We start from the raw sequence: 25,769 nt of genomic DNA, 5'->3' as shown, positions 1-25,769 counted from the left end.
GGTTTTGAATTCTCTTTTGTCACGTTGTCTTTAAAATGTGGTGTGCATTTTATACTTTCCACACGTCGCACTTTGAGGAGCCCCGTTTCAAGTACTTGCAATAGAGCACGTGACCGCATATTGGACAGCCCCGTCCCACTGCCTTGAGTTTTCTGTTGTCGTCAGTTCTGTCAGATACTGAGAGATGTATCGTCAAGTCTCCCATCGTGCTTATGGATGTGGCTCTTTTTCCTTTTCTATGTTTGTCAATTTTTCTGTATTTTGAGATTGCGTTATTAGGTATATGCAAGTTTAGAAGTCTTGTTCTCTTGATAGATGGAACTTCCATCGCGAAATGGGCTCTTGGTCTCTAGTAGAGCTTTTTGCAATAGAGGTTACTTTCTTGGAGGGTCCCAGTGGCCACATCAGTTTTCTGTTCGGTAGGGTTTGCCTGGGGATCTTTTCCTTCCACCTGTCTGTGATCTTACGTTTTAAGGTGTAGCTTTGTGACCAGCGTATGCTTAGTTTCCTTCTAATGAATTTGAGAGTCAACCTTTTGCTTGCAGCATTTGTGCACGTGTCATGACTGATAGGGTAGTTTACACGTACCGTATTATTAGTTTCTTCTTTGTCCCCTCTGTTCTGTGTTCTTTTGGTCTCTAGCCTTCCTTTAGAAGTAGGAAGGAGTTTTTAATTGTACACTGATCTGTTAGGTAATTGGAATATATCTATTTCTAGAGGCAGGTGCATTTTGAACTGACCCGTGCCTGATTCAGGACTTGTACTGCTTCCCTGACACTGCTCTCTCCGTTTATCTTTTCTTTGTTTTAAGATTTATTTGTTTTTTGAGAGAGACATAATACAATCGGATGAGGGGCACAGCAGAAAGGGAGACACAGAATCTGAAGCAGGCTCCAGGCTCTGAGTCATCAGCACAGAGTCTGACGCGGGTCTCCAACTCAAAAACCGTGAGATCGTGACCTGAGCCAAAGTCAGACACTCAACTGACTGAGCTACCCAGGCGCCCCTGCTCTTTTCTTTGACACTGGAACCACACTGAACTCCTCTTCGCCTTTTGCTGGGTAATATTTTTAAGTTTTAGATGGATTTTGGCGTTGTTGTCATTGTTTCGTGCACTTAATGCTTGTGAAGGTTTGTTCTCATAGTTACCCTTTCTGTTGTGGCGTTGTTCTGCAAGCCTTGTTTTTTCATATGTCTGTCAGAGACTACATTTCTTTTCTGCAACAAGCTGCTTTATATTGATTTTAGTTTGTGTCTGTAGTTGATGTGTAGTCATGGTTTGTGTGTGTGTGTGTGTGTGTGTGTGTGTGTGTTGTGTTTGTTTGTTGTTTCTGTTTTTATTTTTGTTTTTGCTTCTGTTTTGCCTGAAAAACATCTTTACCTTGCCTTCACAGTGAACAATGTTTCTGTTAGGTAAAGACTTCCAGGTTGGTGGCTATTTTAGTTCACCTTTCATACATGCCAATCCATCATCTGGCTTCATTTGCTTTTCTTGAAGAGTCAGCTGGTAGTGTTGTTGTTGTTGTCCCATGGAAGGCGGTATCTTTGTCCTCTCATGACTGTTAATATCTTTTTGCCTCGGGTGTTCTTTGTGGAGTCACTCTCATGGTTCTTTTATCAGTTTTGATTCTTATCTTTGTAGCGAAGTGGTACTACCCATTCTGTGTTTCCTCTACTTTGTGGGTTCCTATTGGACCTTTGTACCATATCTTCTGTGTCTTTTGGGCTTCTGTATTTTCTGGACGTTTTCTCTGTGTATGGTCTAGATATATTTTTACCTACCTATCTTTCAGTTCACTGAGGCTATTCACCTGTGTCTAGTCTGATATGAAGCCCACAGACTGAGTTCTTAATGCCATTAACAAGATTTTTTAGTCTTTTAATTATGTTGGAGAGCTAGACAGAGTGGGAGCAAGGGAAGAACAGAGAGAGAGGGAGACACAGATGCCGAAGGAGGCTCTAGGCTCTGCACTGTCAGCACAGAGCCCAACGTGGGGCTCAAACTCCCGAATCACGAGATCATGACCTGAGCTGAAGTCAGATGCTTAACCAACTGAGCCACCAGGCACCTGGAGATCTTAATTTTAGCTCCGATAATTTGCAGTTTGAGAATCTGTTTTGAGTCTCTGAAAATTTCCCATTGGTCAAGAATGGTTTTTGGACAGTTGACTTTTGCATCCAATAACTCCAGTCTATGTGTCTCCTCTTGGTCTGTTTCTCTTCTTTCTTCTTTGGGTCGATATGATGTAAAACCTGTTTGTTTGTTTTTTTTATGTTTATCTATTTATTTTGAGGGAGAAAGAAAGTGAGAGCAGGGGTGGGGGTAGAGGACGGGGAGAGAGAGAGAGACACTGTTGGGGAGACGCTCTTTTCTGTCAGTAGAGAGCCCAACACAGGGCTCAAACTCACAAACGTGAGCCGAAACCAAGTGTTGCTCACTCAAACAAGGAGACTGAGCTATCCAGGTGCCTTTCTTTTTTTGTTTGCTTGTCTGTTTCTTTCCTTTTCTTATTAAAAGATTTTTTTTATTGGTTAATATTATTTCCATTTTTGAGAGAGAGAGAGGTAGAGACAAAACTAGAGCAGGGGAGGGGGAGACAAAGTGGGAGACACAGAATCCAAAGCAGGCTCCAGGCTCTTCACTGTCACCACAGAGCCCGACGCGGGACTCAAACCATAAAGCGTCAGATCATGACATGAACCAAAGTGGGATGCTTCCCTGACTGAGCTACCCAGGCATTCCTTTCATTTCCTTGCCTTGCTTTGCCTGCCTTGCCTAGCCTTGCCTTTCCCTTCATTTCCTTTCCTTTCCTTGCCTTGCCTTGCCTTGCCTTGCCTTTCCCTTCATTTCCTTTCCTTTTCATTTTCTTTTCTTTTCTTTTCTTTTCTTTTCTTTTCTTTTCTTTCTTCTTCTTTTTTTCTTTTCTTTTCTTTTCTGTCTTTTTTTTGTCTTGTCTTATCTTGTCTTTTCATTTCTTCTTTGTTTTTATTTTTGTGCTGGACTGTATGGAGAAGCATAGAGGCTCTTCGTGTGCTTGTATTCCTTCAGCATTTCATCCCATACACCCCGAGTGTGGCGGTTATTGGGCCCACTCAGGCGTGAGTGAGTTGAGACTGGGGCTCAGTCTTTGTAAGGTGCAGTGTGAGCTGGGCTCACGCTGTCCCCCACCCCCGTGTAGACCTCCAGGGTCCCCATTTGGAGGCCTGGAGTATTTCCGACGACCCGTCCTTGATGCTAGGTCCCAAAGCCCAGTTATTTTCTCCACAGCACAATGAGATGATGGAAGGGTCAGCTTCTCAGGCAGTGCTTGCCGAGTGCCGGGCTCATTTTCGGTGCCTCCCTGTGCTGTCCACAGCTCGGTTAGCTGCGACTTTGTGCTTGCCTTTCTGTTAGGTTTCCTTTGCAGCTCGTTGGTATCTTGCCTCCAGTCCCTGAGGAAATTCAGAATCCTCACATGTGTTGAGGGAGAGAGAGGACTCTGAACATTAGAGTTGGCTCAGCGGGCTTCCCTTTTGTTGGGGCCTCAGTCCTTCCAGTTGTGACTGCCTCGGGGTCTCCTTGATGCCTTCAAACATGCTTCAAATTGAACTCATCTTTCCTAGTTCACGATGTGGTGATTAACAGGCTACTCACATGTATAAGAGCAAGCCAGGGAAGACTGAGAAGTCCTAGCAAACATTTTGGTCATCAGCATTTGTTACAGGAGAAAACAAAACCCAGTAGTCCTTGCCTAGTACCCGTTGTTCTTCTAAACTGGCCATCCAGTTTGCCCACGCTCAGCCAGCGTCCATGGGGTGCTGATGGTGTCAGCCTCCCAGCTCCCTATCCCCCACCGCCATGGCCGCCCTCCTCCCCTGTCAGGTGCCTGCCCAGGGCAGGCTTTGTGGTGACGGGCTGGTTATGGCAGGGCAGGTAGATGAAGTGGATTGCTTAAGTGACACTTATTTTGGGAGTGTTTGATGAGTCGTGTGTTTTCTAATTTTCATAATGTTTATTTACTATTTAGAGAGACAGAGAGTGTGGCCAGGGGAGGGGCAGACAGAGGGAGACCCAGAATCTGAAGCAGGCTGGGGGTGGGATGCCCCTCAAGCGTACAGGGTAGCCCCCACAAAAAGGGCTTCTGTGTTGGTGCACCCGAATCATCTGCAGAGACACAGCCACCCACCCTTGTTGAGCCCTTTTGTGACTCTGCACCATTGTGGTCGCCAGGCTCTGGCTGCTGTGCTCCTCGGAGACGGGGGTGGAGGCACAGCTGAGAAGAGTGTATCTGAACGAGTGAAGGGGTTAGGAGGAAATGTCGCTTAGTTGAACACTGTGGTTCAGGAACGGCCTTTTCCGGGGAGGTCGCTCGGGAGCTGAGGCTGACCGTGCAGTCTCCCAGCCGTTTGGCTCCGAGGCCAAAGGCCGGGGTCAAGGAGGAGCTTGGCTTTGTTGTGAGCGATGGAAGCAGAAGCGGGGCCAGGTGAGGCTCCAGGCAGCTGGTGTTGGGACTGAACCTACCCTGTAAGGAGTTGGGTTTTCAGATAAGGGCCTGGGGTCGTTGTGTCCTCAGGGGGAAGGACTGGCATGATGTTGTTGAATTTTTTGAAAGCTGGTGCTGGTTCTGTGTGGATAGTGGGTTGGGGGAGGAGACAAGAATGGATGCAGTGTAGACGTCATTGGGTAGAGTGGCTCCTTCTAATGTGTGGGTTGAGCTCTAAGATTCGTGCTTTAGGCAACAGGTACAAGCCCCTCACATCACCCATCTCATAAAGCACAGGACAGTGTGCGTCTTTATATCCTATACAGAACTACGTAATGTTTAAAAGCAGCGTGTGTAATATTTACGTGTGTGGGTACAAGGCGTACACTAAAGTATTCACCTGTTCTGGAGTGCATGGCAGGCACGGTACTAGGTGCTGAACACTATGTGCTGCAGTTACCTCGCCCAGAGACGTATGCGGTTTTACGGAGAGCAATAGAAGGGCATGGGAGTGTGTGGTTCGGTGGAATAGGGGGAACGTGTGCACAGTGTGGCTGCAGGATGGCCGTTTTGTCCCACGGGTCGGTGTGGGTCAGACTCGGGGAGGCTGTTTTCCTTGGGAGGTTCGGCTGCCCTGTGTTCTCCTTCATGCACCCCACTCTGTCTCCCGGACGTCTTTCCAAGCACCTCGTAGTGAAGGTCCATCTGGGCGGACTGTGGGCTCTTTGAGTTCCACACGGGCCATCACCCTCCTCCCCACACCTGTGCCTCCTCCTGGGAACAGAGCAGCTTGCTCCCTGGTCCGGTGGTGAGAAGCGAGGGAGATGGTTTGCCTCTTTCCTGCTCTTCCCTCTCCCTGCTGGTCCGTGGGTCCTGTGGCGTGCAGCTTGCCTGTCTCAGAGGCCATCTGTGAGGTCTCTGGAGATCTGTACCCTGTCATCCCTCGGGTGGACTCGAGGAAGGGCCGAGTCCTGCGGTCTTCCCTGCGTCAGCCCCACTCACCTCGCAGAGGCTTGACTGTGGGGCTGGGGTGCCTCCTGCTGTGCATAGAGCTGGCGTCCTGCCCCATCCGTGTACAATACGCCTCGCTCTCTGAGAAGATGGCCTTTCTTTCGGAATCTATGCCCTGCCTGCTGGCCCTTCGCGTCCAGAGTGGCCTGCCTGCATGCTCCCTTGATTTTCACGCACAGACGTGTGCATGGCAGGCGAAGTGGTTCACTGAAAACCTTGGTGAGGATTTGCTGTCTGGAAAGTGAGGGTGGGTCCTCACAAATGTCCTGATGTGCAGACCTGCATGGCGGGGGGGACCCGCTAGATGGGGCAGTCTTGGGCCATGGGGCCTGGCGGTATGGGGGTGGAGGCGGGCACTGTCTGTGCAGCTTTCCACAAGGGCCTTTCTGTTCCTGGCCAATGTTTCCATAGACCGCTGGCTGATTTTAGTCCCAGGGCCCTTGTCATGGAAGGGTCCGTGTGGGAAAGGAGCCGAGACTCTGCCGGATCACTCCTGGTGGCAGCGTGCTTTCCAGCGATGACGCTTCCATGCCGCCTTCCTCGCCCTCCGTCTGCTTCGCCAGATCTCCTCTCTCTGCTGTCTTCTTCTGTGACCTCCTCTGGGCTTTTCTCTGTGCTCGTGACCTTCTGTAGGATACGCATTTTGAATCCCTGCATCCCCCAACTCTTTTTCTTTTTCTTTTTTTTCTTTTTGCCATATGCACAGTCTCAGTCATGAGTTTCCTGATTGGCTGTGTCATAGGTCCTGGAAATCACGCACGTCGTATGGACAGTCATCTCTAGCAGGGATTTCTTGATTGTGTTGGGCTTGATGGTTTCCCCAGAGTTTTTTGTAACGTCCCTTGGCATCTTCCTGACTTTCATAATGTTCCCTCTGTGGCGGTTCTCTTTGGCAGCATTGACTGTCCTTCTTGTAACGTGCCTGTGTCATGAGCCTCACAGGTCCTCGTGGCCCCTGGTCCGCAGGCTGACTTAGACCCGCTGCGCTCCGGAGCGAGTGAGCCACCAAGACACGTTTGGTGGTGACCCGTGGGGTTCTGGGTGGCCAGGACATTGTCCGATGTCAGAAGAACTTTAGAGGACATTCCCTTGCTCTCAGCGTACTTCCTGAGTTGAGGGACAGAGCCGGGATGGAACCGGTCCAGGGCAAGGGCTCTGGTTGTGCAGCCAGACCACTGGCCACTGGGACTTGTTGCCTTCAGGAACCTGGGGTGAGCTTCCTACACAGGGCCAGCCGCCCTGCTCACACCCCCGCCTGTATCCGCTCATTCGGTCGCTGCTTCACCCCTTCCTACCCAACATCTTGGTGCTCACTTGTCTTTCTCGTGAATAAATGTCGTTTGTGGCATTTTCCCCCCGACAGGGCACCTCCTTCTGCATGAAAAATCTGTGCAGGCAGCCATGGTCTCCTAAACTGATTTTCTTGGGTTTTCACTTTTTGTGTTGGAGTGGTTGACATGCGGTGGATGGTAGTTCCTGCTTCTCTGCAATCTTCTCTCGGGCGTCTGGGAAACTGTGTCCTTCTTCTTCGTGGTGGAATCTGCTTCTCCTATCGTCTGGACCATTTTCAAAGCCAAACCCCTTTCTAAAATCACCAAGCTATCCTGTGCCTGCATTGAAATGTGCCAGTTTTCGATCCTTCCCTTCCTTCTGCCTTACGTCGTGATGTCAGGTCTTCACTTGTCTTGCAGTTTGAGTTGAGTCTGCAGGTGTGCCCGTCTCACAGCAGTCCTACATCCACAGAGATGCCACATCTTCCACACGAGACACAAAGATGTCTCACAAATAGCACCAGGTTTTTGCGTGTGCTGGGGTAGCCGCAGCGAGAGCTTCGAGAATTTCCCTTTCTTTGTGCCTCCATGGTCCTCACGCTGGCCGGCTGGCAGCTGCAGCTGTGGACCTCAGGACGTGTCAGGCCATTCAGCCTTTTCTTGTCATACCATGAGTCTTCTCTGCATCGCGGGAGCACGTCCAGCATCCCTGGGGACACTTCAAATGGGTCCCAGGATGTAATTAAGGTTCATGGTATTGCCCTTAACATGGTGAAAATGATGCAGGAAACCTGAGAAATCACTTCTCCTGTGGTGCTTGATTTACTGGAGAAAGGAAGTGCTTACCAAGAGCTGAGTAGGAGATTCGTGGATTCGTGCAACACTTGAGGGGACCTCAATAGCAACAGGAGGTGGTGCACACTTCCCCCAGAGGACAGCGTCTGCTACAGTTTGTGTTATGCGGTTAGGACTTAATCCTGCGTCTCCACATTGGTTTGCCTTTCTCTTGACTGCAAATGGCACCATGTAGGTACGGTCAGTTTCTGTGTGCAAAATGATACGTTTTATCTTGTTAGAGTAGGTTTGTGTATGTTTTCGGAGAGGAAATGCTCTAATAGCCTAGTGTCTGCGTATATTTCATGCACTCCGTGGCCTCCCGTTTACTTACTAGTTTTGATACTTCGTAGCTGCTCAGCTCATCTGCCATTCTTTCCAAATGTCACACATCTCCAGAAAAGTTTCCAATGTATTTATTGGAACAAAAATCCCCACATAGAAATGGGCCTGCACAGTCCTACCTCAAGGATCAGATAGGCTTCTGTGGGTTCACCTTGTCAAGTCAGATTGCAAGGAACGTGGTCAGTTCTGTGGTGACATTCCGTTGATTTGGAAAGGGTTAATTTATGAAAGAAATTGAAGTATGTCACCAGTTTGTACTTGGATTTTCTAGAATTGCTGAAATCAACAACTCTCTTTATTTGGAATGTCAGTTGTTAAGTGAACGTTTATGCCCTCGTCTGTCCTACAGAGACCAAAGCTCTGGGGTGCCTGGGTGTCTCAGGGCATTAAGCGTCTGACTCTTGGTTTCAGCTCAGGTCATGATGTCATGGTTCAGGGATTGAGCCCTGCACCGGGCTCTGCGCTCGACTGACTGGAGAGTGTGCGTCCACCTCCTTGGAGCCCACCTGTACACCATGTCCTGGGCGGGCGCTCAGTATTGGCGGGAGAGAAGCCCCACGCGGGGTGGTGGGCCCTGGCATCACTCTCCTCAGTAACACTTCCTCCATAATATTTCCTGCTTGCCTATGGAAAGAAGTCGTAAACTCGCCCTTTCGTCAAGAGTCCTACCATCATTTTTGAAAAGTGCATGGGGTAGGGTTGAGTCTGATTGAGCCAGGGGTTCAGGCTAAGACAGCAGCTTTTGAGGACTGTCAGCCTTTCCCCACTGCCGCTCCACAAGCCTGCTTGCCAGATGATGCCAGAGGCTGGGGATGGGCAGGAGGCTTCTCGGCCTGTTGCTCCCGAGTCAGCAGAGTTCCTGAGTCCTAGACTTGCCAGGCACCTGAAAACGTCTGTCCCCTTGAGTGTTGGTCCCTCCGAAAATCCCCGCGACTCCTGTTGGTGGTGAGGAGGGGACTGGTGTGTGTGATGCTACTTGAGGGTGGTGGGTGCTGGGACTCTGGAGAGACACGGAGGCCTGGTGTGCTCTGGTAAAGACCCCCTGTGTCTCTCCACTTTTGTCCCCTCTCCGACCCCAGGAGTGTGCAGCTCTCGCTGCAGAGCTCCACACCTGCAGGGAGCAGCTCATGCAGAGAGAGGAGGAGATCGCCAACCTGAAGGCGGAGAGAAACAACACCAGGGTCAGTAGGTGCACTGCCAGTGTCTTTAAACACAGGACACCATTCACTCCCCTTGTCCACATGTCCCCGTGGAGTTGGCTGGGACCCATTGTTCTCAGACCTCGTTTGATCTCTGAGGAGAAGTAAGGCCATTTTAACACATTCGAGGGGACGACTCCCTACCTGGGAACTGAATTGAAGGGCTTCATACTTGGTTTTGCATTTGGTGAACTTGAGGCCCGGAATTGAAGGTGTTCTTGAAACACGGTTTTCCTTTTGCCTCTCCCGCCAGCCAATGCTGGAACATTTGGAGTTCCTCGTCTCCAGGCACGAGAGATCTCTTCGGAAAACAGTGGTGAGGCGACAGGCGAAGACTCAAGCCGGCGAGTCCATTGAGGCGGAGGTACTCAAGGTCCTGAACTCCATATTGGAGAAGGACAAAACGGAGGATGAAACGATGTGCCTAACCACGGCAGTTCTCGACTTGTGCACATGCTGTGTGTTATCAGGCATACATTGCGTGTTTGTGTGACTGGAGTTTCCTTTTAAGCTCCTTGAATTCTTGTAAGAAGACGGGTCTGTTTGGTGAAAAAGCTGTGGTTGCTGGAAATGTTGTCTGTTTCGATTGGCTAGTACAAATTGCATAATGTAATTTAATTCAGGGAATATTTGTCTCCAATGTAAAACTGAAAGTGGTTAAGAAGCAAGTTTGTCAACACGAGCATCCGTGAAAAACCTTACCACCATTCTATCATGTTATTTGAGGCACAGGGGATCTTAGGGTAACTGTATAGTAAGGACTAATGAAACACCTCTGCGTACAAACTCAATCCCTTTGTTTCCAGGTGAGAGAGCAGTTACGTGTGGCACTGGAGGGGTGTCGTTTCGTAGAAGAATTAGGGGCCATACCCAGAGTTCAGCTGCAGACATCATCCCAGGATTTGATTGGAGGGGGTGTCCTTTTTATCCATTGTTTTTTCTTTTTTTAATTTTTTTTTTCAACGTTTATTTATTTTTGGGACAGAGAGAGACAGAGCATGAACGGGGGAGGGTCAGAGAGAGGGAGACACAGAATCGGAAACAGGCTCCAGGCTCTGAGCCATCAGCCCAGAGCCTGACGCGGGGCTTGAACTCACGGTCCGCGAGATCATGACCTGGCTGAGGTCGGACGCTTAACCGACTGCGCCACCCAGGCGCCCCTATCCATTGTTTTTAAAACAACATATGAAGACTAGCAGTGGGGGCCCTCACATGTTGCATCTCTTTCTGGCTTTCAAAGGTGCAGAGCCAGATGAAAGAGCTCCTGGCTACCCTGTGCGCTCTCGTGGCCAAGTTGGAAGAGGACCTTGACATCTCGAGGAAAGACCTCATCCTTTCTGAAGCAAGGAACACCATATTACAAAGAGATGTCCATGAAGTGAGTGTCAGTTGAAATGGCCACGCCATCGTCGATCCAAACGTGGGGTGTTTGGTTCAGCCTTGCCCCGTGTGTCCATCGTCTCCCACGGGTTTTGAACGTTTGGAGTTTGGTAGAAGTAGCAGCAGAACGGGACGTGACTCCGGGGCCTGGGCGGGCTGCCTCCCCGTCTGTGTGGTGGAATCTGTCCTCCCTGGGCTCTCCCCTGCAGAGGCCTGGCAGGCAGGCGGCGGAGTGGCCTCGGGTGTGGAGTGTGGGCCACCTGAGCTTGGCCCATGCCATGCTCTCGGTCCATTTTGGAAATACACTCGGCACGTAGGAACCAGCGTGGTGCTGCCACGTCGCTTCCGGGGGCACGACCGTGCGAGGGCGGCTCTGCCAGGGGCTGTCACGACCACCTCTGCCGCCCTGCCCTCCTCCCAGAGCTTCCGTGCCCCTGGTCGTGGCGGTCAGAGTGAGCGAGGGGCAGCCCGCTGGTTCTGGTGTAAGGTCATGGAGGAGTGTGGCCACTTCTGCACGTGTGGTCATCGATGGGAATCTGATCATTGTCACAGAAACTAGTAATGGAAGGATGGTTTCTCTGTGCCTCCTCCTGTCACTGTGAGCTGCCCTTTGCGGACAGTCCCTGCACACCCCACCCCCAGCCTGGAAATGCCACCTCAAGAAGAACCTGTCAGACTCTCGAGTGTGTATGTACACGAGCAGTCTGTTTAGTACCTTAGTGTGGGTGAGGTCATGTCAGAATTTAAAACAAAAGTATTTGCAGAAATTATAGAACCCGTTCAGTAGAGTTGTTGTTTGGCAAAGGTGGGGGGAGGCCCCACAGCAGAGTTCAATATGCAGAGAATTTAGGAAATCATTTCTTAAGACTCATCACTTTCACTCTTGAGCCTGCTGACATAAATTGCTTAGTAAACACGGAGGGCTGGAAGAGGAATATTTCGGGTGGTGGACAAGAAACGCAGGGCAGGACGTTCTGGTTCCATTGGCAGTGTCAGATACCATGGGATACAATGTTGTTACAGGGTTAGGCTATAGAAGATGACCTCCAGTTATATGAAAGGTGGAGTTTGGCTTCCATTTGTTAACACTGCTGCTTCAACTTTGTGGTAATTGGATGAGATTTCATCCGCCTTTTCCCCGGAAAAAGGATGGTTGTCTCATGGTGTGTGCCTCCAGAGGCAAGTCGCTGTTCTGTGGAAAGCTCAACAGTGTCCGGAGGCAACCGAGGTTGTGACTTCCGGTAGACTATATTATCCGTTTGTCTTTGAACACATGGGAAAAAATAAGCCTGGGTAACTGGTCAGAATCCTGAGCAGCCTCCACACTGTCGGCACAGAGCCTGACGCGGGGCGGGCGCCAACTCACAAAGCGACACCGGCTGAGCCACCCAGGTACCCCGAGGATGCTACTTTTCTGTTTGTTTGGAAAATGAAGATTTCGCCCGGTTTTTGTGTCTGGAGGGTGTTAATGTGTCGTACGCTAATTCTTTCCCTGTTTTCCCTCTGAAATACCTGCTGTAGGCCGTGGCCCAGAAGGAAGACATGCAAGACAGGATCACTACCCTTGAGAAGCGCTGCCTCAGGGCACAGCACAAAGCCACCTCTCTGCACGACCTCAAGGATAAACTTGAAAACGAGATCGCAAAGAAGGACTCTCTGCATCGACAGGTCGTTGGTTTCGTTGAACTTCATTCCACTTTTATTAATTACAAGTCAAGTTAAGGACCAAGTGTCAATGTCAAGGTTTTAGGATCTTAGAATCTTGTGTTGACCAGCGGGGTTACTTCAACGTCCAGGGTTTAATTCTTTCGAATTTTATGGAAGCATGTTATGGGGCTCCCCTCCTTGATTCCTTCTTTGTCTTGTCTTACATGCACGTTACTCTGTTGCCTGTTAGCACTGTTTCCAAAGGAGCAGGGAGTGGCCGGGAATGTGTAGGCAGCTGGCCATTTTGGTTAGTACCTGAGATCGGGGGGAATGGCAGGGGCAGAAGCACAGTCTGGCGTGAGGATGTGAGACCCTGTGCTTTGGGAAGCAGCACGTCTCTTCCTTGGTTGTCTCAGGTCATCCGGCATTGAACAGGAAAACCACATCCAGCTTCTTGGAAACAGAGTGAGCTTTGCCTGGTGTGTTTGTCAAATGTGTCACTTGACACAAAATGATAATCAAAGTGGAATACTAGGAAGCCATTAAAATGACATGGAGGAATATTGTTTTAGAGCACGTAAGATGTTCCAAAGCATGAGTGTAAAGGGCAGATCACGAAATACTATGTGTACAGCATGTGATTTATTTTGGAGGGTTTTAAAGCATGATACGCGGTCTGTATATACACACAGAGCTATATGCACACAGAAGATGGAAGGAGTCTGTGGGAACAAACGTTAACCTTGCAAAAACCTCACCTTGTACGTGATTTTTAAAATGACTTTATATATTTTTAATGCTTATTTATTTTTGAGAAAGGGAGCCAGAGTGAGAGAGAGAGAGTGAGCGAGCATGAGCAGTGGAGGGCCAGAGAGGGAGAGAGGGAGACACAGAATCCAAAGCAGGCTCCAGGCTCTGAGCTGTCAGCACAGAGCACGAGGCGGGGTTGACCCCATGAGCTATGAGATCATGACCTGAGCCGAAGGTGGACGCTTAACCGACTGAGCCACCTCGGCTTCCCTAAAAGTCCTTTAACAAAAAATCTCGTGTCTACCCTTTCCACGTTGAAGTTTTCCACGTTTTTGGTCAAGAGGGAGAGTGTTTTTGTTGAATAATGGTACACTTCCAAAAAGAACTCAACTGGCATCAGGCATGCTCTCAGAAGCTCTGTGCTGGCTGATGTGCCCACCTCAGAATGTCCTATGTAGCGAGCCCTCGGACCCCAGTATAAATATGTTTACGAAGGGTTAGGACCGAACCCTTCTCTCCTTAACTGTTCAGGAAGAACGAGCAAACTCCTCCAGAAGATGGGTTTTCTTTAATGTGTGGGAACTTTGTCTTTGGAAAGACTTCTTTGAAGATACTGAAGAAGAGCAAAGAGTTTGGCAAGACATGTTTTGCGTAGTGAAAGGAGGACCAAGGCCGTGGGTGACTCCTTGCAGAAAGGAAAGGTTTACTCTGAAGCACCTACCAAACTGTTGGCTTCGGTCAGAACTAACAGTAGATCTCTGCATTCAGATTTTGTTTCACTTTATTAAAAATGGAAACGGAGAGAAGACTTGCTACAGTTTGATGCTTTGCCTTCATTTCCTAGACTGTGGATCAAAACCGCCAGTTGCAAGAGCGCCTGGAGGTGGAGGAGCGGAGGCTGCAGCAGACCCCGAGGAAGGCCAAGTCACTGCCCGAGGTGGAAGCCGAGCCGGCCCAGAGGGTGGCCACCCTCTGCAAGGTGGGGCCCCCGTTTCCTTCTGGGTCCCATGGTGGGAATGTCATTTTCATGGCGGTCCGTGCTTGTATCTCATTTCTCACCGGTAACTTCGGCGTGCCAAAGTCCGCGAACCAGCTGAGATCTGTTTTTTGTGCTACTTTGTCTGAGATTGGAATGCTTTTCAAACGGCAGGCATCATCCCCAGTTTTGTTCCCTCCGGTTTTGTCTGACGTGTGCTGTTTGCCGTTGGCTGCATCTAAGACTCACTGCTTTTCAGACTTAAGTCAGCGACTCAAAGCTCAAGATAGTAGCCTTGGGCAAGAGAAGGACAGGGGTGCCTGGCCAGCTCAGTCAGTGGAGCTTGGGACTCTTGATCTCAGGGTCATGAGTCTGAGCTCCCCGTTGGGTGTAGAGCTTACCGAAGGAAAAAAAAACAAAAAAGCATAGAATTTTTCTGAGAAATGAGAAAATGCTATCCTCTTTTAAACACAATTGTTTTTATTTAAAAAATTCTTAAATGTTCATTTATTTGAGACAGACAGAGCGAGCATGGGCACGTACATGAGCAGGGGAGGGGAAGAAAGAAGGAGATAGAATGCCAAGAAGGCTCCATGCTATCAGTACAGAGCCTGACACAGGGCTCGAACGCCCAAACCTTGAGTTCATGACCTGAGCTGAAGCCAAGAGTCAGAATCCGACTGACTGAGACACCCAGACACCCCTGTAAGAAATAAATCTTTAAGGAATTCACTCGGAGGTTCCACAAATAGAGTTGAGGAAGGTGCCAGACACAGTCCCTGCCCTCCCAGTTCTCACAGCACTCACCACCCACAGAGGAAGGCAGCAGTTGAAGAGGTAGTTTCCAGACATGATGTAGTCGGTGCTGGGATCGAGTGATGCACACAGGACGAGGGAGCACATGACTGGGCAGCCAGTCCGTCCTTCCGGACCCGGGGCTGAGGGAACCTGTAGCAGGGAGCCTGTCGGTGCTTCTGTGTCACCGGTTCCAGTGCAGTGAGGGTCCCAGTGGGAAGGGGGTGGGGTCGTCATGGGATGCTGACCCTCAAGGCTGCCATCAAGTCGGGCAGGCGGCATTGGGCGCCCACAGGCCCAGGCTCCAACAGAGCCTCTCCTCCTTTGTGATCTGCATGTCAAGTCTCCGTTTCCTTTCTCTCCTGTCCTCTCTCCTGTCTTGGTCAGCCACGTAGCAGAACCCTTTGTCTTTGGACACTCTGCTGCTGAGGAAGCTCAACTATGGGAAGTAACTTCCCAGCTTAGGAAGGCAGCACGCCTGTTTGCTCTTTCTGCTTGCTGCTTCCTCCTGTCCGTGCTGAGTGGACAGGGGTGTCTCCCGGGGGACGAGGCACCGTCCAAGGATCCGGGAGCCGGGGTGGGGATGAGACCGTTGCCTACCCCCGGTCACCAGCAAGGAAGCCCACTGTTTCCCACTGGCACGCATGAGGCCTGTAGGGACTGTGAGCAGGCAGAAGGCCGCTCACAGCATGTCGTGCGTAGGCACAGCGTGTGTTGTGGGGCAGCCCGCTCTTCTGACCCCGCTGTCGCCCACAGGCCGAGCAGAGGCGTGGCAACATCGAGGAAAGGCTGCGCCAGATGGAGGCCCAGCTGGAGGAAAAGAACCAAGAACTGCAGCGGGTACGTGTCCGGGCGGAGCAGCCGCGCACCTGGCAGTGATTGAGGATGAGGCGCAGGCTGGGGGTGTGGGGGTAGGGAGTGGTCCCTTGTTTCCCACTTCTCCCCACGTGGACGCCAGGCCCCTTCTCGATCCCATCAGGGGTACAGTGGACTCTTGTGCGAGTTGGATGCTAGTGAACACTCCTAGCCTGTGGACAATGTTCTCTGGACGCTGGGGCCCCGTAGGTAGTGCCGCCTAGGGTTGGAGGCACCTGCACAGCCCACCGTGCCCACCAGCTCATTAGCAGCTACTCATGGTTGACGTGGGACCTCGTGGGTGTCCCTTGGCCAAAGCGGAGGTACTGGCCTGGGGTACGGCAGCCTAGAGGAGGGGTCTCCTTCCTTAGGACATGACACCGAGGTCCTGAAATCAGGTCATGGGCCTGACCTTGGTCTCCACATCCTGAATTTGTATTTGAGATGTAAAGGCACAGGTCAGGGTTGATGTTCCTAAGAAGAGGAATAGCGTAATCGAGCCTTGATGAAAGGGAGGCCCCTATCCCTTGAATCCCCTGAGATTTTTCCCTGTGGGAGCTGGTCAGATGTCAACATGAAACACCCAGGAGACAGAGCAGGCAGCAGCCTCCCCAACTTGGGACGTCCATCCAAGGCCATCGGGTTTCACCAGAAAACTCAAAACCCTCACCCTTAACTTACACCAGAAGCTCGTGTGCTTGGCCCTCAGGGTCAGAGAATAAAACATGAGTTTCCGCGGAGTGAAGCTTCTGATGCCAGCGTGACGGCTCGGGTTGGCCGACCCCAGCCCGCCATGACACATGCACACAAGCGAGCACAACCAGACGCTAGCCTCTTGGGCCGAGAATTCGACCTCACCTACTTAGAGAAGCACTTCATTGCCTTTAGGACTGTATGGTAGTTTGGAGGGACAGGTGTTGAGATAAGGATTCTATTATAACTGAGACAATTGCAAGGACACTTTTAAGCTGCTTTGCTTGAAAAATACTTGGGTGCTGATCCCTTCTTGTGGGGTGGACAGGGACTTTTCCAAGTGATGGCCATTGCTGCGTGTGAGGTGTGGTGTTCGTGCTTTCTGTTGCCTGCTCCCAAGGAAAGAGGTGCCAGCAGGTGTGGCTTAGAGATGAGGAAGCCCGAGCCTGGAGGGACTGTCCATTGCCTAGCCTGCGGGTGTGTCCTGTGGGTTCTTCCTCCTCCCTGGGCCCCCCGACTGCAGGGCACATGTGTACTCCATACCCCACGGCCCTGCACCCGGCAGGAGCCCCTGAATCCTGCCAGCCTGTCCTCGCCGCTTCTGTTTTGGGTTAATTCAGGATATGCGGTAGAAACAAGTTTTTAAACCATACGATTGATGAGAGTTCTTTAAAACACAGACCCGTGAACTTTGCGGTTACGTTCAGAAATTACTTGAGGTAAATACAAGTTTCCATTACAAAACGTTCAGGAGATGTGTGAATTTCACGAAAAACAGGTGAAAGTCTTTCTCACCACTGAATCTTTCCCAAAGGGGAATTTTTTTCATCTTTCGGTTTTGTCAATGGATTCATTTCTTTCCCCCTGAGGCCAGATCCGAGCTTCTGTTTCCGCCCCGGAATATTCCTCCTCCCGTGTGTAGATCAGCTGATCCCCTTAAGAATATGCTCTTTCCTGCATGTACATCTGCCTCCTGAGCCCATCTGAGAGCTAATAATGAGGACATTCGTGAGGGCCCATGCGTGTTTTGTTTCCCAGAAACAAAGGGACCTGCTAAGTGATGACCCCTGGGAAGCAGGTTCCTGCGTTTCTGTGCCCCGCTAGGTCGGTGCTGGCAGTGACGCACAAGCACGCCAAAGAGTGCCGTGGGAAGGGGCAGCCGAGGATGGCGTGCGTGTGGGTCACACCGCTGGTCATTCGCACGCCTGAGCCGGTGTTCGCACTTTGGCTTGAAGCCTGCGTCTTCTCTTTCAGGTAAGGCAGAGAGAAAAACTGAAGGAAGAGACTAATCAACATCTGTCCGGCACTATTGACAAGCTCCTTTATGAATCGGACAAGCGACTTCATCTAAAAGAGAGAATGGCTGCTGCAGAAGATAAGGTAGGACATGAGAGACAGCGGCTGAGTGCCCCCGTCCTCACAGAGGAGACGCTCACGTTGTGATCCTGAGGAGCAGCGTGGAGCAGAGGCTAACAGCCACTGCAGAAAGTAGAAATGATTCTTTCACGCGGAAAAACTGCAGGCTGTTACCCACTGCCTACGTTAAGTTCCCAGTGTCCTGTCCCTGCCCGACGTATGTGTGCGGGAAGGTGCGTCTCACTGTCTAGAAGAGGAGTATGGTCTGGGGAGGGCCCGAGAGTGAGTATTTTAGGCTTTTCCTAACTGAGACGTAAGGAGTAAGCTAGCTTCATGCTAATCAAAGATGGGCACAGAAACAGCCATAGGCAGTATATAACTAAGGGGAGGGGCCGTGTGCCGATAACCCTTTGTTGATAGGACCCGGCGGTGGCTGGATGTGGTCGGCAGGCCCTCGTTTGCCACCCCTGTGCTGGAACCTTCAGCCTGGTTCTTGTCTGGGGAGCTAATTTCTACCTCTTTTGTCCAGAACGACCGGTAGGAGTGCGCAGTTCTGTCAGGCATTTAACCAGCTGAAAACAGAGTTTCTCCTGTTCCATCTCCTGCCTTCCCTCTTTTCATCTGGGTTGCAAAGAGTCGAAGCCTGGACTCTCACACCATCATAACGGATACACTTGAGGTGTAACGGGAGGGAAGCAGTATCATACCATCTCTGTGAGAGAAGCTCTGGTGGGGACAGTTGGATGCGGACCTGATACTACCAGTTCTGTTGACACCTGTGTCCCTGCAGATGAGCCCAGACTCTTCCCTAAGATTGGCACTTGGAGACACCAGTGAGCAATGCTAATTACACGACACACTTGTTTTGGGTAAAACCCATTATGAGGTGCGTTATTATACCCCACGTGAGATTCTACCTTGATCACTGGGGCCAGCCTTTCGGTAGAATAGCTATATGTGAGATTGGAAGTATATGTACGAAACTTAGGTCAGGTTTCCCAAGTGACTGAGGCATCACAGACCCTAAAAGCTAGTACAAACCAGTGTACCTGCTGCAAGTAAACTTAGGAACTTGTCATACTTACAGTCAGACAGTGATCCGGGAAGAAATTGTACATGGACAAAGTATGAGTAAAGGCTGTTACTGCAGTTTCACAGACAGCATTTCACTCTGTGGTCATGTGACCCGGTTCGTTGGTATGGCCATCTGCTCCATGCCTTGTCTGTGGTGCTGCGTTATGGTAAAGAGAAACGTCGGCATGCTCTAGCATGTGGAACGTTTGAAAGAATCAACACTAAAGGACTGTGTGTACCTTTCTCAGAAAACTCTGTTAGGAGAAGTTGGCAATCTGAAAAAACAGTTATAAGAAACGCAACATGAGAAGGTATTTCCATCTCTCAATCATTCAGTGATCGGTTGAGACTGGAGAGGAGCAGGTGACCTCTGGGGCTCACACTTCCTCCAAGGCGAGCCACCACTGTGCTTTCGAGCGGCCCCACGCTCGCAAGTCTGAATGGCACGCATGTGGCGGAGTTGGAGCCGAGCAGCCTATGGGGTTCAGATTTCTGAGTCCCTTCGGGGGTTCGCTCGAAAGCTAAAATGTTCATGTAAACCTTTCTTTGAGTGCAGCGTTGCCCAGCAGGAAGGTAACAGGTGACACGGGTGTCATCCCAAGGGTTCTCGAGGCTGCATTTGAAATGGTCAAACAGACGGGTGATGTTAGTTTTCATGCAGCCTGATGCAGGCAACATGTTATTGTATCATGTAAATAGTGTAGACATGAAGGAGCTACTCTACAATGTTTTTCCACATTCAGTCCTTGCAACCCACGGGGCATCTCACAGTTCCATCCCCTGTGGTCGGCACCAGCCCCATTTTAGGCGCTCAGTTATCCACATGCGGTGGTGTCTCCGGCCTGGGACGGCACTGCCTAGGGGGTAGTTGTGTGACCGAAGCTCCTCGTCGGTTTTGCTCCCTGGTGCTGCGTGTGCAGACGTGAGGCTGGGCTGCAGAGGGTCCACGACGGACCACGTGCCTATTGCACAGAAGGGCTATTCCCCCACCGCCCAGAAAGTCCTGCTCCTCTCTACATAATTAGGAAGAAGTCCTCGTGGCTCAGTGTTTCTCCTCTGTAACCTTGCTATGCCTGAGACCTAACTGTTCAGTAGGGTTTAGGACGTTCACTTGGTGATCTGGGTGTTTCCTGGAGGACTCATGGAGAGAATGGTCTTGGGGTTTGTAACTGCTGAATTTACCCATCGTGGTTATGATGGTCAGCATTTCAGCACACTTGATGCTAGTAGTGTTTTCCATTTGTTCTTGAATTCTAATGAACCTACAGTGTTGTATCAGTTTCAAGTAGACAGCATACGGTTTCAACAATTGCCCACGTGACTCTTTGCTCGTCACCATCACTGTGGTCACCGTGTGTCACCATACAGAGTCCTTAGGGTATCACAGACCGTATTCCCTGTACTGTGCTTTTCATCCCCGAGACGGCCTTATTTGATATCTGGATGCTGATGCCTCCTAGTCACCATCATCTCTTTTGCCCACCGCCCCTACTCTACTTTCCTCTGGCCACTACCAGATTGTGCTCTGTGTTGAACGGACTCTTGATGCAAAGACTAGTTAACCTTGCTTGCAGTGAGTGTCGTTGTCATTTGCTGCTTTGCAGGAAAACCTTCTACGAAACATGGAAGCACTGAGGGCCGTATTAAAGTGGGCAAGAATGAGAGGCTCTTCGCTTCACCATGGGTATGACACTTCCCGGTTCACAGATCTGTTTGAGATGCGGCTGGGGGCGGCTTCCCTCTGTCACCAGTATGACCTGAACCAGCTCATGGTTCCAAAGTAGAACCGTGGGTGTGCTATGGTATGACCCGAACCGGATCAGAGTTACACACAATAACCCTGAGTGTGTTGTAGTCTGACGCGATCCATTTTCCAGGTACCGGCTAACTGATGATGGGGCGGGGCTGGGGGGGACACTGCCCTTCACCGTGCCTAACATGAACCACCTCACAAACACCTATGTTGGCACCTGCTGTGTATCTTCCAGAGGAATCCTTTGACCGAATGGGCAGAGTGACTGGATGTAGCTCAGGGAGCCAGTAGCTTAGTAGTTGGCAAGAGGGAGAAGTCAAACCTCATTCCAGAGGTTAGGTTTGGAATCTCAGGAGACCGGGAGGCATGACAGAGCTCGCAGCCATGGGAGGAGGAGTGGAAGTTAGGGCAAGTTCTGTTCGTGTTTGGGTGGGTTTCTTTGCGGCCTCCCTCCACCGAGTGTGGCAGTGATGGTGTGGGGCTAGGAGGGGTCCAGCATGCCAGGTTCGGCCCAGCATCCCTGGAAGCTATGGTCCCTTCCGCAACGCCAGTGGGGTCACCATGGGAGTGCACACGTGGCCATGGTTGTGAAGGTCACCTTGACATTGGTGGGGTTAGCGCAGTGCTCGCAGTTTCTTATATGTTTGAAAAGACTGGAGAATGACATGTAATCGCTGTAAATCTGTTGGGACGTTGGTGAGTCGCCTGTGAGGGGGTGGATCAGCCGGCTTGTGAGCTGCGTCCTGCAGACAGTAATTGTCAGCGAGGTATTAAAAGGTTTGCTTGCTTCTTTGTAGGAAATGGGTACCATGTGAGAGTCATTCTGGTGTGACAGTGCCTCGAGTAGCTGACTGGGCCCCCTTAGGTGCAGGAAGGAGGCTCCTGCTCCAAAGGCAGGCCCACTCAGGCCTCACTGGGGTCTGTGCGGCTGCCGACGGGGGCTCTCGGGAGAGTCGAGGGTGTGCTGTGGCTGTCCTTGTTGAGCCTGCTTGTCGGAGAGAGAAGTCAGTGCAGGTAGAGTCACAAGCGGCCCTCCCTGTCCACGGAACTACTGGTGGCACAGCGAATGTGTGTCCGGAGAGAGAAGCACCCAGGAAGATCCAGGCACAGAGCAGCCTCTTGCTTGGCTGACGGAGATCCTCGCCAGCAAGACACCAGTGTGCTGAGTGTCACCATTCCAGGGCTTGAAGACGGGTATGTGTGAGGAGGCCAAGGGAGCAAACAGTGGATGCGGTGCAGGCCACTCGAGTGCATGTTGGAGTTCTCAAGGGAAGGGGCTGTGCAGGCCCCTGGAGGGTGGCACCCTGGGGCATTTGCCATAAGAGGGACGTCCACGCCCGTCACCCGCCTGAGGTGAGCTGGCCAAGGAGAAGGATAGAGAGGATCGCAGTGCTCCCGTGGTTGCGGAGGCATTGGCCGCGGTCACAGGTGGCCTTGTGGTCAGAAGACCCCGGGCAGGAGACCGGCTGAGGAACAGGGTCTGTTTGAAGCCATCTCCCAAAGTGCTGTCTCGTGTGGTGGCAGAAGAGAGGCTGCTGGGAGCTGTGTCGCCGTGAGCGGCCAGAGGCCATGGGGATGAGACTGAGAAGGTGGCAGGCAGGCTGGACAGCTGGGCCCTCCTGGCACGACCTCACAGCCACATCTTTTGTTTGTGTCCTCCTCTAGCAAGATGATGGTCTGGGTTGCAGAAGAAAAGAAAGGTGTCAGACCCACTTCCACAGGCAGGCCGGGAAGATGGGAGAGAGCTCTGGGATAGGACTGGGTGCAGGGTGGTGGGGTCGGGAGCCAGGGAGCCTGAGATAGGGTGTCAGAGTCAGGGGACACACGCGAACCTCGGTGGAGCCATGAACCATGCCAGGTCCCATGGGGGTGGCGAGTGTGGCTCTCCCCAATTGGCGATGTGTCGTGGCCCCACAGCGGTGAAGCTAGACCACCTGAGCTCAGGTGAGCAGTTGTTCTGGGAATGGGGGGACCAGAGGAGGGGAAGGTGGTTGTGGCCAGCGGGCAGTCCCGACTTGGCTGTCTTAGAAGCAATCAGTACCCTGAGGCAGCACGTGTCAATGACGTTTCTTGAAAGGCCGCAGAGAAGAGCTTGAAGCACCACAGAGGAGACGCCCTGTCGTGGTGGCCCTGTCTCCAGGCCACAAGGGGTGACGCCAGGGGCCCCCTCTCTAGTTGATGTGAATCAGATGGGTGTGTTCTGTCTCCCGAGACCATAAGGATTGGTGAAATGGAAGGCAGCCTCTCTTCTTTTCCAGAGAGCAAGGAGCCACTGGACTCCCGTGCAGGGTTCAAGTGTGGAAGATGAGCCCGTGGCTGAGGCTGGGCACGTGCGCTGGCCGGTGCTCTTTCACAGCTGCTGCCCCGAGCTTCGTGCCCAGAGCCTTTGCTGAGGGGAGCAGCTGACAGCCCAATTAAGTGACTCCACCCTAGGGGCTCGGGGCTCCATGGAACTTTTCTGGAGACTTCTGTGGCCAAGGGGGACATTTGTCTGTTAGTCTAACTGCACAGAGGCCAGAGACGCTTTTGCCTTGGAAACACCGGGCGCATTGCCACCTCCTGTGTACGGGAGCTGCGAGGTGTGGTTCCCGAGGATCCTGCTGCGACTGCCCCTGGGGCGCCCGATAGTGGCTGGTGGAGGAAAACCTGGGGTCACCTGGCATCACAGCAAGGGCCTTGGCACACGTGGGCCGATGGCAGGTGAAGGCCAGAGGGACGTATAGGAGTGCTTTCCGGTCAGTTGGGCAGGAGGTGGTGCAGACACGCAGGACGACAGCTTGACTGGGGGCAGGCGCTGCTCCACCTCGGGGACGTCTGGGCCGCGGGGATGCGTTGCACCTGCTGGGCCCGGGAGACCCTGTCTCCACAGGGCCCGGCTAGCGGGCTTGCACTGGAGCCAGGGGCAAAGACGCCTTCCTTGGAGACCTTTTTCTCTGACCTCATTTTCCCAATGGATGGGTTCTGGCCTGGCTGACAAAGTCCACTTTTCTTTAGATAACAACCTTGGTGTGTGTGTGCGTGTTTGTTTGATTGTTTTCCTCCGTATTTCAGGCGGACGCACGTCGGCAGCATCCCAGCTTCCAGGTTCCGTCTGGCGGACGGCCCCACGGATGCCAGCAGCAGCAGCAGCAGCAGCGCGGTGTTGCGGCGCCACCGGAAAGGCCGTGTGGCCCGTCTGCGACATGAGCCTTCCAAGGCAAGGACCTCCATCCTCTGGGGGCTCTCGTGGGACCCACCTGCCTGCTCCAATGTCTCCTGCCTTTTCCTCTGTCTGTGAGGCTCTTCTGGAACTAAAGGACTGATAGGCTGCTTTCTCTTTTCCCCTTCCCCCATTCTTCTTTTGCTGCCTTAGAATTTACTTTTGAGAGCTTTTGTTCTTTCTTTGTGTAAAGTAGCAATGTGGATTCAGATAGGACCTAGTGTTAAGCACAGCACAATGCAAATTAGTAAGGGTTTGAAACGCTAACGAAGGTTAAATGAACATGTGTATTCATCCTTGAACAACAAAGAATTCACCTTTGGAGTTTAAGTACTTTTGTCCTTTGTCTCTTCAGCCGCGTATATTTTTATATATTTGTGTAAGTTTTGAGCACCTGTAGTCATGGAACAAGTTTGGTGCAGATATCGTCCCAGAGCTAGGGTGCAACATGACTGAAAAACCCAGATGAGGGGCGCCGGGTGGCTCAGTCGGTCAAGCGTCCGACTGCTGATTTCTGCTCATGTCACGATCTCTGGGTTTGTGAGATCGAGACCCGGAGCCCCGCAGCCCCGCATGGGGCTCTGTGCTGACCGCGCCTGGAGCCTGCTTGGGATTCTCTCTCTCTCCCTCTCTCTGCTCCTCCCCCACTTGAAATAAAACAAAGAAAACAATAAATAGATAAAAAGTCAGAGGAGAGGCCTGCACCCCTATGTGTGCACAGTGTACTCAGGGGAGACCAGCAGCAAATGGGAAGTAAAAGGTGATATGTGTGTTAGTTATCTATTTCTGTTTGACAGATGATTGACAAGTCCCTAGATGGGCACCTGTGGATAGCCCCAGAGTGAAAGGGTGGCTCTCTGGGCACTGCCCAGTGTGGCAGTGGAGAGAGAGAGACAGAACTGGCAGAGACCAAGCGGTGAGCTTGGTCTCAGTGAGCCAGGTGCTCAGGGAAAGGGAGACCGGTGGCCTGGTCATGCTGGGTGGGGCCAGGCAAGGTGGAGGCCGAGGACCACGGTGGTCTGGTCCAGGAGCCCTTGCGCTAAAGCCCACTCGCCAGAGTTCCAGAGTCTGTGTAGACACAGTAGGGGCAGCTTTCTGGAGGACTTGAACTCTGGTTGGGAGCAGAGACGCAGTGCTAGCTGGAAGGAGACACAGGGTAAAAGTTCTGTGGTTTGTGTTTTGTCATTTTGCTGTTTTGCCCTGGAGCGTCTGTGGTCACTCGTGGCTGGCTCGTGTTGTTTCTCCTGTATCTTCATTTGTCATTAGAGAGTGGGGTTTTGCCCCAATAGTCATAAATTGTCGTTAACGTATCCCTGTATAGTACAGGTGGATACGGGTATGATCCAGATAATAATTTGTAAACGAAGTGTTTCTTCAAAAGAGATAAGGCACTGAGCATAGACGAACGGAAGCTCGATACAGACAGCACGCTTTGCGGTGCCGACACTCGTGTTCAGGACTCCAAATCTCATGGGCTTACTGAGCACAAGTACTGCCTTCTACACTGAAACTCAGGACTCCTACAACGTGAAGCTGTCACCTGCCCCTGAGCCCGTTTTTATCACGTACCTGCCCAGGACACCCTCCTGTAACCAGCACAGTGATTTGTGAGAGGTTGTCAATCAAATTCTAGGTCAGGATTTCACATTCACGTCCAGCAGGGCATTAACAGAGTGGGTTTGTTTGGTGTTATCCAAGGTGTTGCGGGAACTTCGGCATCCCCTAGGGTGATACTGTAAAAGTGTAACTTGGTTTTCAACAAGGAGAACAGTTACAGGAAAGTTTCGAATAGGCACCTGTTAGATGTCTCTGTTCTACAAGATGCCATGTTTTAATAAGTCGTGTATGTTGTAATGGAGTTTTCCATCCCTGAGTGATAATTGGTAGTGTCTCTGGTAAATGTCGAATAACCTATTACATTCAGATGTGTGGTGGAACAAAGTGCTGCTTCCAGGCGTGGTTGTTTCTAAATCTTCTCTCGATTATATCCGTCCTGTTGTTCTCTTTAAAATATGTTTGCCTCGTTTGGTCTTGGAAATTGTAGCTTCCAAGTGTGCAGTAAATCTGATTTCTCTTCCTTTCTTTGCATGCCTCTGTCAGCCTAGTGATGTAAGGAAGCATCGGAGAAAGCGAAAGTGTTTCGTAGTGCAACCTAGCTGTGTTTGTGT

General features: G+C 51.3%; 1 protein-coding gene across 10 annotated transcripts in view; it reads left to right on the top strand.

Annotated features, from left to right (window-relative positions):
- The window catches only part of LOC122478607 (liprin-alpha-2-like), a 44,014-nt gene that overhangs the window by 11,124 nt on the left and 7,121 nt on the right, over window positions 1-25,769 (top strand). For 4 of the 10 annotated variants that reach the window (XM_043572155.1, XM_043572153.1, XM_043572152.1 and 1 more), the window contains 9 exons: window positions 9,004-9,105; window positions 9,377-9,487; window positions 10,364-10,501; window positions 12,025-12,171; window positions 13,745-13,879; window positions 15,428-15,511; window positions 17,474-17,599; window positions 20,254-20,333; window positions 23,454-23,598. In XM_043572155.1, the coding sequence (XP_043428090.1) occupies window positions 9,004-9,105; window positions 9,377-9,487; window positions 10,364-10,501; window positions 12,025-12,171; window positions 13,745-13,879; window positions 15,428-15,511; window positions 17,474-17,599; window positions 20,254-20,333; window positions 23,454-23,598 (1,068 nt within the window). The other 6 variants (XM_043572159.1, XM_043572161.1, XM_043572160.1 and 3 more) reach the window with 6 other exon arrangements.

This window comes from Prionailurus bengalensis, unplaced genomic scaffold (genome assembly GCF_016509475.1).
Source record: "Prionailurus bengalensis isolate Pbe53 unplaced genomic scaffold, Fcat_Pben_1.1_paternal_pri Un_scaffold_108, whole genome shotgun sequence".
Lineage (NCBI taxonomy): Eukaryota > Metazoa > Chordata > Mammalia > Carnivora > Felidae > Prionailurus > Prionailurus bengalensis.
This window is presented reverse-complemented; position numbering and strand designations above follow the sequence as displayed.